Here is a 12,098-nt window from a genome sequence, read left to right as displayed (position 1 = left end):
CTGTGTAGAGATGTCACAACCAGAGATGGGAAGTAACAAAGTACAAATACTTGTATTTGAAGTATTTGTACTTTGTTACTGTACTTAAGTAAATTTTTCTGGTGACAGTACTTTATTCCACTACTGATTTTTCTGACAACTTTTTACTTCTTATATTTTTACACAAATATCTGGACTTTCTACTTCTTACATTTTTTTAATCGGGCTCGTTACTTTCGTTTTCATGTGTTTGGTGGCACGACGTATATTATTTCTTGTCATTGCGCGTGAACATTTTTGATGCTGTGTCTAGTTTTCCTCATTGCGCGCCTGCGTGCTGTACTGCGCAGTCTTTTCAAGGCTGTCACGCACCATACGTGGTCTAGTTTATAAGATTACTATGAGAAAAGCTGCGTCCCAAATGGCACACTATATGCACTCATGCGCTATCAGGGTTCCCGCGGGTCCTTAAAAAGTCTTAAAATGTCTTAAATTAAAATCCGTTAAATTAAGGCCTTCCATAAAAGGAAATTAAATTTTCAGCCAGTGTGCTTAATGACGATAGGGAAGCACAGTGGTCCACAGTAAAACATCTAATAGTAGACTAATTTAGTATGTGTGAAACAGGAGAGAAATGACAGTCTCCGTGATATATTAGCTTATCACGGTAGGTTGGCTACAGATGCTTACGTTGGTCTGCACCTGCGTACTGTCATCACGTGGTTGTTGATGTGAGGTTCAAAACCAATGACTGTAAAAAATATGGACGACGCGACAGCCCTTTTTCCCATTGAACGCCTTGAGGGCAAAACGCCTGCTTGACGTGCACAAACTGTCGCAAAAGCCTGCTGAAATTGGAGCCAGACATGCGCAGAAGGACTGTCTGATGGAGCCAGAGGAGGAGCCGCGAAAATGAGCAGAGTCGAGCTTCCAATCAAACGCTTTATGTAAAATCAACCACGCCCCCCGAACTTCTCAGCATGCGTTTGCTGTCATATCAACACAAATGGATGTAATAACGTTAACAAATATGAGGGTTTTATATATTCAATCGCGCCAGCTCCAGGCCGCAACACATAACTTACTCGCGGCGTCGCGGGCTGATTCCGGCTCGCATGCGGCAGCGCCTGCTCGCTCGGCCGCCGCATCTGGCTCGATTGACTCGGGCTGGAATTGGGTAGTGAGTCCAGGCATCCGGAGTAGGTCCAGCAGAGGTAACATTAGTCAGTCTGAGCTCTAAGAGATAAGTCTCCGGCAGGCGAGAATCTAGCCGGAACTGTGTTTTGCTATCTGGGTGGTTAGGCGTGTATCAGCAAACTAATAAAGCCCGAAAAAAGCCCTGAACTTAGCGAATACACAGTGTTCCACCAGGATCATGTATGTCAGAAACTATAGTTTACTGCTGAGCTCATTTTGTCATGGTAAAATAACACAGAAATCGAATAATAACATTTCAGTCTACTTCAGTCTCCTGCCGAAGCTCAGACGCCGCGCTTTGAGAAACTGTCAATCACAGCTGTCAATCACGATGACACGCCCAGCATTAAATTACTGCTAAAAACAAACTGTTTACAAAAATGAAGATCTGCACCTATTTCAGCACAATAACCAGTGCCTTAATCCACCAGAACTATCTTTCGGGACATTTTATTGCAAGTGTAATATTTTTTTTTATTTGGGCTCAAGTCTCCTTCATTAACACGGAGGAGGCGGGCTTTATGACTTGTACTGCAGCCAGCCCCCAGGGGGCGATCTAACGGCCGAAACCTTCACTCAAACGTAGGCTTGCGGCACACTTGTTCAAAACTCAAAGATGGGAAAGTGTACATTTAATGACGTGGCAATGAAGAAATGTGTAAATTCAGCAAAAAGACCTTTTCGTTAGGGACCGTGGGGCTCAAAGCCGTCGAGTCGCACATGAAAGGAGGAAAGCAGCCGCGGGACGTTGCAGCAGCTAGTCATAGCGGGTCCAGGTTAATCCTTGCATTGTTTGCAGCTCAACCTAACAATGTTACTAGTTCAGACTAGAGCTGAAGATCTTTGCTGGGTTCGTACTTTATTTATATCCTTTTAGACAGGGTCGCGTGCCGGGCTTGGGCTTGTGCAGTAAATGAACAGTCATGTGATGCATTTAGCGCGAGGAAGTAATCAAATTGTTTGTAACAACATTGAAATCCATCCCTGCAAAAGCAAAACAAATGATGACAGAGATGTCAAAAAGAGCGAATTTTGTCAGCAGTCAGGCCAGCCAACAGTTTAATTCGAACAGTCATTCTAGTCGCCAAAGTATTTCGGCGGACGCTTATATACTGCGTATTACGGTAGAGCACTAAGGAGCAGTGTCCAGCGCGCTGACAGGGAAGGTGACGAGGTCACTCGCTGCATTGAAACCGCTGTCATGGGAAATTAAATGAATGTTCCTGACTGCTGGAAGATGAACAAACAATCCTACCCAAAACATGCTAAATTAGCCAGATCAGTAAAGCATCCCGGCCAGTAGAAGCAGCAGAGAAAGGGTGTTCAGTGCACTAAAGCCATTTACAGTGGATTAAATAATGTTCCCCCACAAAAACACACAGCCTAATCTTGATGAGTGGAGAATTTCAAATTATAACTAAATATTAATAAAACCATAAAATCATAATGTAGTCAGAGTATACAGGCTAATGCTGGCATTATTCCTTTATTATTTAGCTTCACCATCGCCTTATTGTCAGGAGAAGTGGCAAAACTAATCCCACAGAGCCTTTATCTTAATTTCGTTCCTGCCAAATACCCGTCATCATTTATCATTCATTTCATTCATTTTCTTGTCGGCTTAGTCCCTTTATTTATCCGGGGTCGCCACAGCGGAATGAACCGCCAACTTATCCAGCAAGTTTTTACGAAGCGGATTCCCTTCCAGCCGCAACCCATCTCTGGAAAACATCCACACACACATTCACACACAGGGCCGGAGTGGGACTCTTTTTCAGCCCTGGAGTTACAAGCCTCAGACCGGCCCACCAGTTCACCACTGACTATATTAAAATAAGGTCATTTCCAATTCAGTTTCTAATTACACTATCACGTCTTTTTTTGAGAAAACAGCTCTTTTAGAACTTCAAATGTTCAACAACCCTTACAGTATTATATGTCTTAACAATAAAAATGAAAAAAAAAATTGATACTTAGACAAGGACCGAACCCAGGTTGACCGCGTCACAAACTAACGTACTAACCACTGTACCACAACAGCTGTATGATGTTAGTGACATATAAGGTTATATCATCATTAACCTGCAGGCTGCATCCTGCTCACGAAGCTACGAGAAAATAGATAAAAAGAGCAGAGCTGCGGTAAAATAATGAATAAGAAGGCTGTGGTCAAGTAAATAAATAAATTATTTTTAAAAAGTGTGACTGCTGAGAGCATTCTGGAACTAGGGACACCGGCCCTCGCGGCCAAAAAACGGACCGGCCCACCGTGAATTCTCCCGGTCCTCCCGATTAGCCAATCCGGGCCTGTTCACACACACACACACACACTCATACACTACGGACAATTTAGCCTATCCAATTCACCTGTACAGCATGTGTTTGGACTGTGGGGGAAACCGGAGCACCCGGAGGAAACCCACGCGAACGCAGGGAGAACATGCAAACTCCATACAGAAACGCCAACTGAGCCGAGGCTCGCACCAGCGACAAAGCGACCTTCTTGCTGTGAGGTGACAGCACTGCCTACTGCGTTCTATTTGTATTGGTGCGTTGGCCAATTTAAAGGTTAAGTGTTTGTACCCAGGCCTATTTAGAGTGTTAAGATGTTACAGAGGGCTTATTTTATTTTTATGTTCTAACTTGAGCCTGTACTGTAGTCTATGTTATGAATAAGTAATGTTAACGCATATAAACGACTCATTCATGGAAAAAAAGACAAAAGAGCTGTGTGCACATTTGGATAATGTCGGGCTATAAACGGATTCGAGCTTTTCAAAAGTTATCAATCAAAATGTACATGTCGGGTTCGGGCTCTATCAGGCCTAACTTTTATAGCCTGATTACAGCTCTAGTTCAGACGCCCACTCACAGTCATCTATAACAGTTTCATTTCACCACCAGACACCCAAAAGACAGGTACTGTGGGATATCCATACTGTGACGAGGCACAGTTTATTTAAATCTAACGAGAACATTAAAATGAGTAGCCTATTCCAAAGAAATTATAACATTTTTGGGTCTTAAATTATATTTGTTGAGGTATTAAAAAGGTCTTAAAAAGCATTAAATTTTACTTTTAAAATGGTGCAAGAACCCTGGCTATGTACTTATGCACTTACACACTCAACAGGGTAGTATATGTATGTAGTGTCGTCCCAAATGGCACACTTAGTGAAGTTTATGTATAAACAAATTTCGAGAGGATCACGTGCTTATGATTGCTAGCGGCTGGGTCCGCATTATCCAATTCACTACGCTCCAATCAGATGACTCCTAAACTACTATAAATACCCTGGGTTTCATTCCACTGCTATCTTCGTTTTAAAGAGTCCCCCCTTCCTCCCCCTTCTTAGACGGGTGACACGGTGGCCCAGTGCGTAGCACTGTCGCCTCACAGCAAGAATGTCTCTGGTTCCTGGCTTTACCAAACTAGCAGACATTTCTCTGTGGAGTTTGCACTTCTCCCCGTGCTCACGTGGGTTTCCCCCGGTTTCCACTCACTGCCTAAAAACTTGCAATTAAGTCAATTGAACAATCCAAATTGGCACCGTAGACACGCTTCTAGTACGTAGTTATTTTCAAGAGCAATCACTTGCTACAGCAGGGGAGTTCTCGAGATTTACTTGAGCTCAAACTCCCTCCCGCCTTGCAACGGGAGGGAGCCCTGGGCTCGAGGATCTCATGAGCTCAGGGCTCTCTCCCGGGACAGCATGCCAAACAAGCTTTTATAATTAATCATCAGCTAAGTGTGAACTCTTGAATGTTTTTTTACTAAGCGGAAATTCAAATCGTTTCCCTCATGACGTTTGACGGTCGCCAAATCGGTGAAATAAACGACCGAATTATCAAATAATACCTGCCGAAAGTGTAACCGCATTCACCATCGGGAGGCGCTATAATCACTCTTGTAGGAGAATTTTGCCAGGCTGAGGAGCAGAAACATGCCAGCATTCCATTTTCGACAAATCCTTTTAAAACAATGGGCCCAGTATAGATCATGACTTGACGGAACTCTGTGGCCTTCTATCTGTCCACCTCTGTCAATGAACGAGGCTCTCTGGCAAATTCTTGAGGCATAGAAGGACGGGGAGCAAGAAGCCTGCCTGACATCATTAGAATTTGCTGTGATCACAACAACTTGTTTGAAGCTGTTTGCCTTTCAGCCACATTTGAACTCTTGTCACTCTGAGAAAGCAGATGTGCATGTAGTGAACAGGGAACTATGTTACCATTTTTACTACTCCAGTCAAAGGAGTTTGGGTAATCTATTACCCAAATGGTGTCTTATCATTTTTCTTTTTTTTTTTTTTTAAGTCATCGATATGGAGCAAAATCTCTGAGGAATATTTCCAGTACCTCGTTGAATCTCTGCCACAAAGGATTAAGGCAGTTATAAAGGCAAGAAGGGTCTAACCCGGTACTAGTAAGGTGTACCTAATAAAGTGCCCTGTGAGTGTATGTTAAAGAGCACCTAGGTTACCCCTTTTTCTAAATTTTATATAAGTGTTTTGTGTCTCCAGAATGTGCCTGTAAAATTTCAGCTAAAAAAATATCAGATTTTTTATTATACCTTTTATAAGTTTGTTTTATACCTCTTAGCACATGGTGGTGTTTTTTTTGTACTGCACCTTTAAGGCTAGTCCTTCGCGCCCACCATTTCCACGTGCCTTTCAGCATGCATTAATCTCCTCTCTCGACTGCCTTAGACATCAGACAGACAGAAAGGAAGATCTTACTTAGCGTTTGTGAGAAATACCACAGTAAGAACTTTACCAATGAGTATTTGATGCTTTTTCTGTGGAGTTGCAACGATGAGTTACTCACAATGTCGTTACAAAGTTCACGCACACACAGATATGCACGCGCACACACACAGCGTGGACCCATTGGCACTCCCTAAGACCCATTCTTCTTTCTGTTTACTGAACTAGGCTGCGTCCAAAATGCCATACTCCCATACTATACAGTACGCTAAAATCAGTATGCGAGCTTAGTGTCTGAATTCATAGAATTCAAAAATCAGTATGAGCTCTGATATTGCAGAATATTACACGGCTATCAGCCAATCAGATTCTAGAACCAGACAGAACTGTTGTATAAATACATATAAAAACATGTAGACTTAATTCAGTACAATATAAATGTATTGCTCCACACAGGGCCCAGATTAAAGGGGACCACATCGACAAAATAACAAAAAATAAAAGAAATCAGGATGATTGAAAAGAATAAGATTAGTTATATTCTTACATGTGAATTCATTACATTAAATTTGCAGCAAGATTCATATAAAGTATATTTTAATGGAAAAAGATAAAAAATGACATTTTAAAATGTGTATACATGTATTTTGTGTGTTTTGCATTGCTTAATTTGTGAATTGAGAGCTCCTGGAACAGATTGGGGTAATGGATCCAACATGTTACCCGAGGATGTAGAGGTGCACGAAAGTGAAGAGGGTGGGGGGAAATGGTGGGGCGTTGAATAGAGTAGGGTTGTTGCAGACAAAAGTGAAGACCAGGGGGGTTGCATTGATGGGTTTGTTGCGGACAAAAATGAAAAGGGTCGGGAGTCACGGAAACAAGTTAAATTGAACAGCGAACATTGGAGGAGATGCCGGATCAGGATCCGGTGTGTTCCAGCACAAAATAAGCCCTGGGGCCTCATGTACGAAGACTTGCGTGGAAATCTTACTAAAACATTGTGTACGCACAAAGCTGTAAATGTGCGTACGCAGAAAAAATTTCAGATGTATGAAACACTGCGTACGCCGAATCTCACGCATATTCTTTTGTACATCTGAATGAACGTGAAACTGAGCGCAACATGCACGAGCACAAAACCCCTCCCTGCCTCCTCCCCCGTATGAATATGCTAATGACTATGCTAATGGCAAAACCCAACGAAAAACCAACGGAAAAAGCAAGCAAAAAGAGAAACTTTGAACAGAATGTGAATTGGAGGTGCTGCTTTCGGAGGTAGACCGGAGAAAAGCGGTGTTATTTGCAAGTTTGTTCTCCGGAATTAACAACAAAAGAAAAAATAGAGTGGGAGAGTTTAGCTGAAGCGGTTAACACAGTTGGGTCTGAACATCGCACCGAGTGAATTAAAAAAAAAAAGACATAGTGTGGTTTATATCTGTAAAATGTTGCAGGACGCTTAACAGTTTCAGTGGCGCTACTCGTTAGACGCATGTGATCATGAATAGACACGTTCGAGCATGAACTCGGCTTGAATCCAGCGTCTGATGAACTCTTTCTTGTTTTTTCCCCCGCTACATATCAGATTTTGCCAACTATTTATCACGAGAAAGACAAGTTGGAATCATCAATAAGTTCATATCAATAAGCATCATATTTTATTTGCACATTTATTGAACGGAAATGTTTCTGATTCACGCATGCAAATTCATCTTCAGATAGTGTCTTTATAGCAATGTGCGTGCGGTAGATTGCTCAGATTACATTGGGAAAACAGGCGACTGCTGCAAATTGCGCTTTAATATTTAGCTGGTCAACTGTATGGTATGGAAACCTTATATACCTGCTGAACCCGTCTCATACAGCTGCCATTGCAAGACTCAGACACTTTGTAGAGAGCAATTTAACACAACTGCCTCTAGGAGTCGCCAATGGAAATAAAACAGACACGCACAAAAAATGTGCGTATGCCAGCAATAAAGCTGCCGTGAACCTGCGCACATTCCCACGTTCAGTTCATTGTTAGTAAATCCAAACGTGAGCGATTCTGAGCGTGAAACCTGGTGTACGCAAGGTTTTTGTGCGTACGCAGCGTTGATACATGAGGCCCCAGGTGTTTTATAAAGATGAGTTGGGGCCGTCAATACAGTAAACAACAACAAGTAACAAGAAAACAGCATGTTTTCTAACACTGATGCAGTGGTTTAGGAACTTTGCATGGCGTTTTCACACTGGCAGTGAAAGCACAAGTTCTTTTCAAAACCACATGCAGTGTGTGACCAAGACTGGCACATTGTGCACTGTGACCAAGATCGCCACTTCTTTGAGGCGTTTTCCTTCTTGTGGACACTGCAGACACAGCACAGCATGCCTCCATCTACCAAAGGAAAAACACAAAAAAAGCCAGTTAGTTGAAATCATACTCATCACCACACTGTAGAAGCCAAAAGTTTAAGGTAACTCAAATGGTTTGTTGCAATCTGTTTCCTCAAATGGTTAAGGCTCAAAAACTAATCCTATTGAGTGCTGTGAACTTGATCCGTTTGAGTAAACGAAGCAACTTGAGCAAAGTAAAACCCAATAAATGAAGATAATTCAAACAGAGTACTGTTAACCCCAATAAGTTAAGGTAACTCAAACCATCTGAGGAAACCGAAGAACTCATTTTTCTCAATGGGACTTCCTGGTAAATAAAAAATAACCACAATGTGTAAAGATACCTGTATCTTCAGTCATCATGATGGCTACAGTAGTGGCTGTTTCTGAAGATTCGTCTTCCATCTGCTGTGCACCTAAAGTTCATAAAACAAAACACAAACTTTTTTTAATACAAACTTTAAATCCTCTATTACACATTCCTAATTTAATTTGTAAGCATTTATACTGTCAATAGTTCAATAAAAAATAACCACAATGTGGAAAGATACCTTTATCTCCAGTCATCATGATAGCTACAGGTGTTTCTATGGATTCCTCTTTTAATTGCGGTGTACCTAAAGTACATGAAACAGCACAATAACAACTTTCTTAATGCAGACTTTTAAATCTCAATTCAGTTTGTCAGCTTGTATACTGTCAAATGTTAATTAGTAAATCCTTGATTAAAATTAGACAGTCCCATTATTTGCATCTTATTCTCAAGAACCAATTCAAAGTGTAAAATACCAACCTTACATATGCTGTTTAATGTCACCTGCATCAATATTCATTCATTCATTTTATTTTATTTTCAGCTTAGTTCCTTTATTAACCAGTGGTCGCCACAGCGGAATGAACCGGCAACTTATCCAGCATATTTTTTATGCAGCGGATGCCCTTCCAGCCGCAACCCAACACTGGGAAACATCCATTCTGGATCAATATTGTATTCATAAATTGTAATTTCCAAACAAGTGAGCTTTTCTCTTTGTGTCAAATGTCTGGCAGACTTCTCAGAACAGTCGTTTTATTTAATCTCAGACTTAAACAACAGCAAAAACTGATTGTAGCATTTGGCAAAACGTATGATGAGTACAAGAAATACCATGTTCACACATGGCCTCTAATGTTTCTTCCACTGGTTTCACCTGGATGGCATCTGCTGTGTGTCTATTGATTTCAAGACATTAAACCATCGCACAAAGTGTTTGATTTCATTTTACTGTTTCAAATAATGTGTACAGTGGTCAAAGGTGCTGTGCAGTGATCACAGTTACATATCTAGTAAACTCTGCTTCTTAAGTTTAATATTCTATATTTATATACCTTACCTTCTGCAGCCATGTGCTCTGACGTTCCCTCTGCCATGTTAGTGGGGTTGCATTGTGCTCCATCTGATATTTATTAGGAGAAACAAAACACTTGTGTAGCATGAGCATAACAAATAATTGGCCTTCTTGCATCACTGTAGAAAAATAATTCATCATACATCAGTATTAAAAGAATGTAATTGGCAGAAATTATATATACATAAAATTTAATTAGTAAGTGGTGTGAAGAGCATAAAAAAAGATAAAAACTATCCATTGTCATGGGCCACAGTCACTAGTCACATTCAGCTAAACAGCTATAGGATAATCTGGGGCCTCATGTATCAACGCTGCGTACGCACAAAAACTTTGCGTACGCCAGGTTTCACGCTCAGAATCGCTCACGTTTGGATTTACTAACAATGAACTGAACGTGGGAATGTGCGCAGCTCCATGGCAGCTTTATTACTGGCGTACGCACATTTTTTGTGCGTGTCTGTTTTATTTCCATTGGCGACTCCTAGAGGCAGTTGTGTTAAATTCCTCTCTACAAAGTGTCTGAGTCTTGCAATGGCAGCTGTATGAGACGGGTTCAGCAGGCATATAAGGTTTCCATACCATACAGTTGACCAGCTAAATATTAAAGCGCAATTTGCAGCGGTCGCCTGTTTTCCCAATGTAATCTGAGCGATCTACTGCACGCACATTGCTATAAAGACACTATCTGAAGATGAATTTGCATACGTGAATCAGAAACATTTCCATTCAATAAATGTGCAAATAAAATATGATGCACAAACTTATTAATGATTCCTACTTGTCTTTCTCGTGATAAATAGTTGGCAAAATCTGATATGTAGTGGGGAAAAAAGAAGAATGAATTCATCAGACGCTGGATTCGAACCGAGTTCATGCTCGAACGTGTCAAAACATGTTTTCTTGTGTCTTACGAGCTGCGCCACTGAGACTGTTAAGGGTACTGCAACATTTTACACCTATAAATCATACTATTTCTCTTTTAACTCCACAGTGCGATGTTCAGACTCAACTGTGTTAACCGCATCAGCTAAACTCTCCCACTCTATTTTTTTCTTTTGTTGTTAATTCCGGACAAATTTGCAAATAACAGCGCTTTTCTCCGGTCTACCTCCGAAAGCAGCACCTCCAATTCACATTCGTTGGGTTTTGCCAAAGTAGAGTAATTTGCATATTCATACGGGGGAGGAGGCAGGGAGGGGTTTTGTGCTCGTGCATGTTGCGGTCAGTTTTACGTTCATTCGGATGTACAAAAGAATATGCTTGAGATTCGGCGTACGCAGTGTTTCATACATCTGAATTTTTTTCTGTGTACGCACATTTACAGCTTTGTGCGTACGCAATGTTTTAGCATGATGTCCACGCAAGTCTTAGTACATGAGGCCCCTGGAGAGGTGCCTTTTTAAAAATCTTGTTGCATTATAATGACGAAACTGAGGCCCCATTCACACAAATACGTTTTAAAATGTGTTTTAGAACGAAAATGATCCACCGCCACACTGGCATTTCACCTAGCATTTCTGAAAAGATCTCCTCTGGCTGATTGCAAAGATCTCGTACACTGATTTTGGACATTTGACTGATTGCTTGCCTTTATTTAATATATTGTATAAACTTATTGTATGTTATACTTTTATCATGGCCATTACTGATTAGTAAAACTGATATTCAAAAAAGGGGACTGGGTGTGTTTCATATTTTTATGAAACACACCCAGTAGTTATTTATTAGTACTAGTATTTATTTATTAGACACTAGTATCTTTTATAACTATTACTAGTAACAATCCCTTTTTTACTAGTCAGTTCTGTTTTTTTACTCGTCTTATGTTAAGACTAGTACAAACGGAAGAGTAGAGTTCAATTAAACATTTTACTAGTAAAATAAAAATAGTTACTAGTAACATTTCAAATTAGTTATATTATCTATTTCATAAGTACTAGTATCTATTTAATAAGTACTAGTATCTAATGAATAAGTACAAGTATCTATTTAATAAGTACTAGTATCTAATAAATAAGTACTAGTATATATTATATAGATACTAGTACCTAATGAATAAGGACTAGTATCTAATACGTAAGTACTAGTATCTATTAATTAGGTAGTAGTATCTCAGTAATAAGTACTAGTACCTAATGATTAACTACTAGTAGATAAAAATATGCACTAGTCACAGCTGGAATACATACTAGTCAAAACTAAATAGTTGATATCTCAATTAGAGATCCCATAGAAATGAATGGGAAAATTTTTAATTTATTACGAGTAACAACATAATAGTAACTAGTCACTAATAAAATAAGTACTAGTAACTAATAAATAAGAACTAGTATCTATTTAATAAGTAGTAGTATCTAATAAATAAGTACTATTATTAATTAAATAGATACTAGTATCTAATAAATATATACTAGTATCTAATGAATAAGTACTAGTATCTATTTAATAGATA

At 40.0% G+C, this 12,098-nt stretch overlaps 2 protein-coding genes and 1 long non-coding RNA gene across 12 annotated transcripts in view; 2 read left to right on the top strand and 1 right to left on the bottom strand.

Annotated features, from left to right (window-relative positions):
* Positions 1-12,098, top strand: part of LOC147840047 (uncharacterized) — a 543,896-nt gene that overhangs the window by 226,862 nt on the left and 304,936 nt on the right. The window lies entirely within an intron of this gene.
* The window catches only part of fcf1 (FCF1 rRNA-processing protein), a 178,250-nt gene that overhangs the window by 156,630 nt on the left and 9,522 nt on the right, over positions 1-12,098 (top strand). The window lies entirely within an intron of this gene.
* The window catches only part of zgc:113176, a 71,306-nt gene continuing 65,513 nt past the window's right edge, over positions 6,306-12,098 (bottom strand). For 7 of the 10 annotated variants that reach the window (XM_087289143.1, XM_087289140.1, NM_001014337.2 and 4 more), the window contains 4 exon segments: positions 9,629-9,691; positions 8,807-8,872; positions 8,600-8,671; positions 6,306-8,256 (listed from right to left, as the gene is read on the bottom strand). In XM_087289143.1, the coding sequence (XP_087145269.1) occupies positions 8,084-8,256; positions 8,600-8,671; positions 8,807-8,872; positions 9,629-9,691 (374 nt within the window). In that variant the 3' untranslated portion in view covers positions 6,306-8,083. 10 annotated transcript variants of the gene reach the window in all.

Source organism: Danio rerio, chromosome 17 (assembly GCF_052040795.2).
Source record: "Danio rerio strain M-AB ecotype USA chromosome 17, GRCz13ab, whole genome shotgun sequence".
Lineage (NCBI taxonomy): Eukaryota > Metazoa > Chordata > Actinopteri > Cypriniformes > Danionidae > Danio > Danio rerio.
This window is presented reverse-complemented; position numbering and strand designations above follow the sequence as displayed.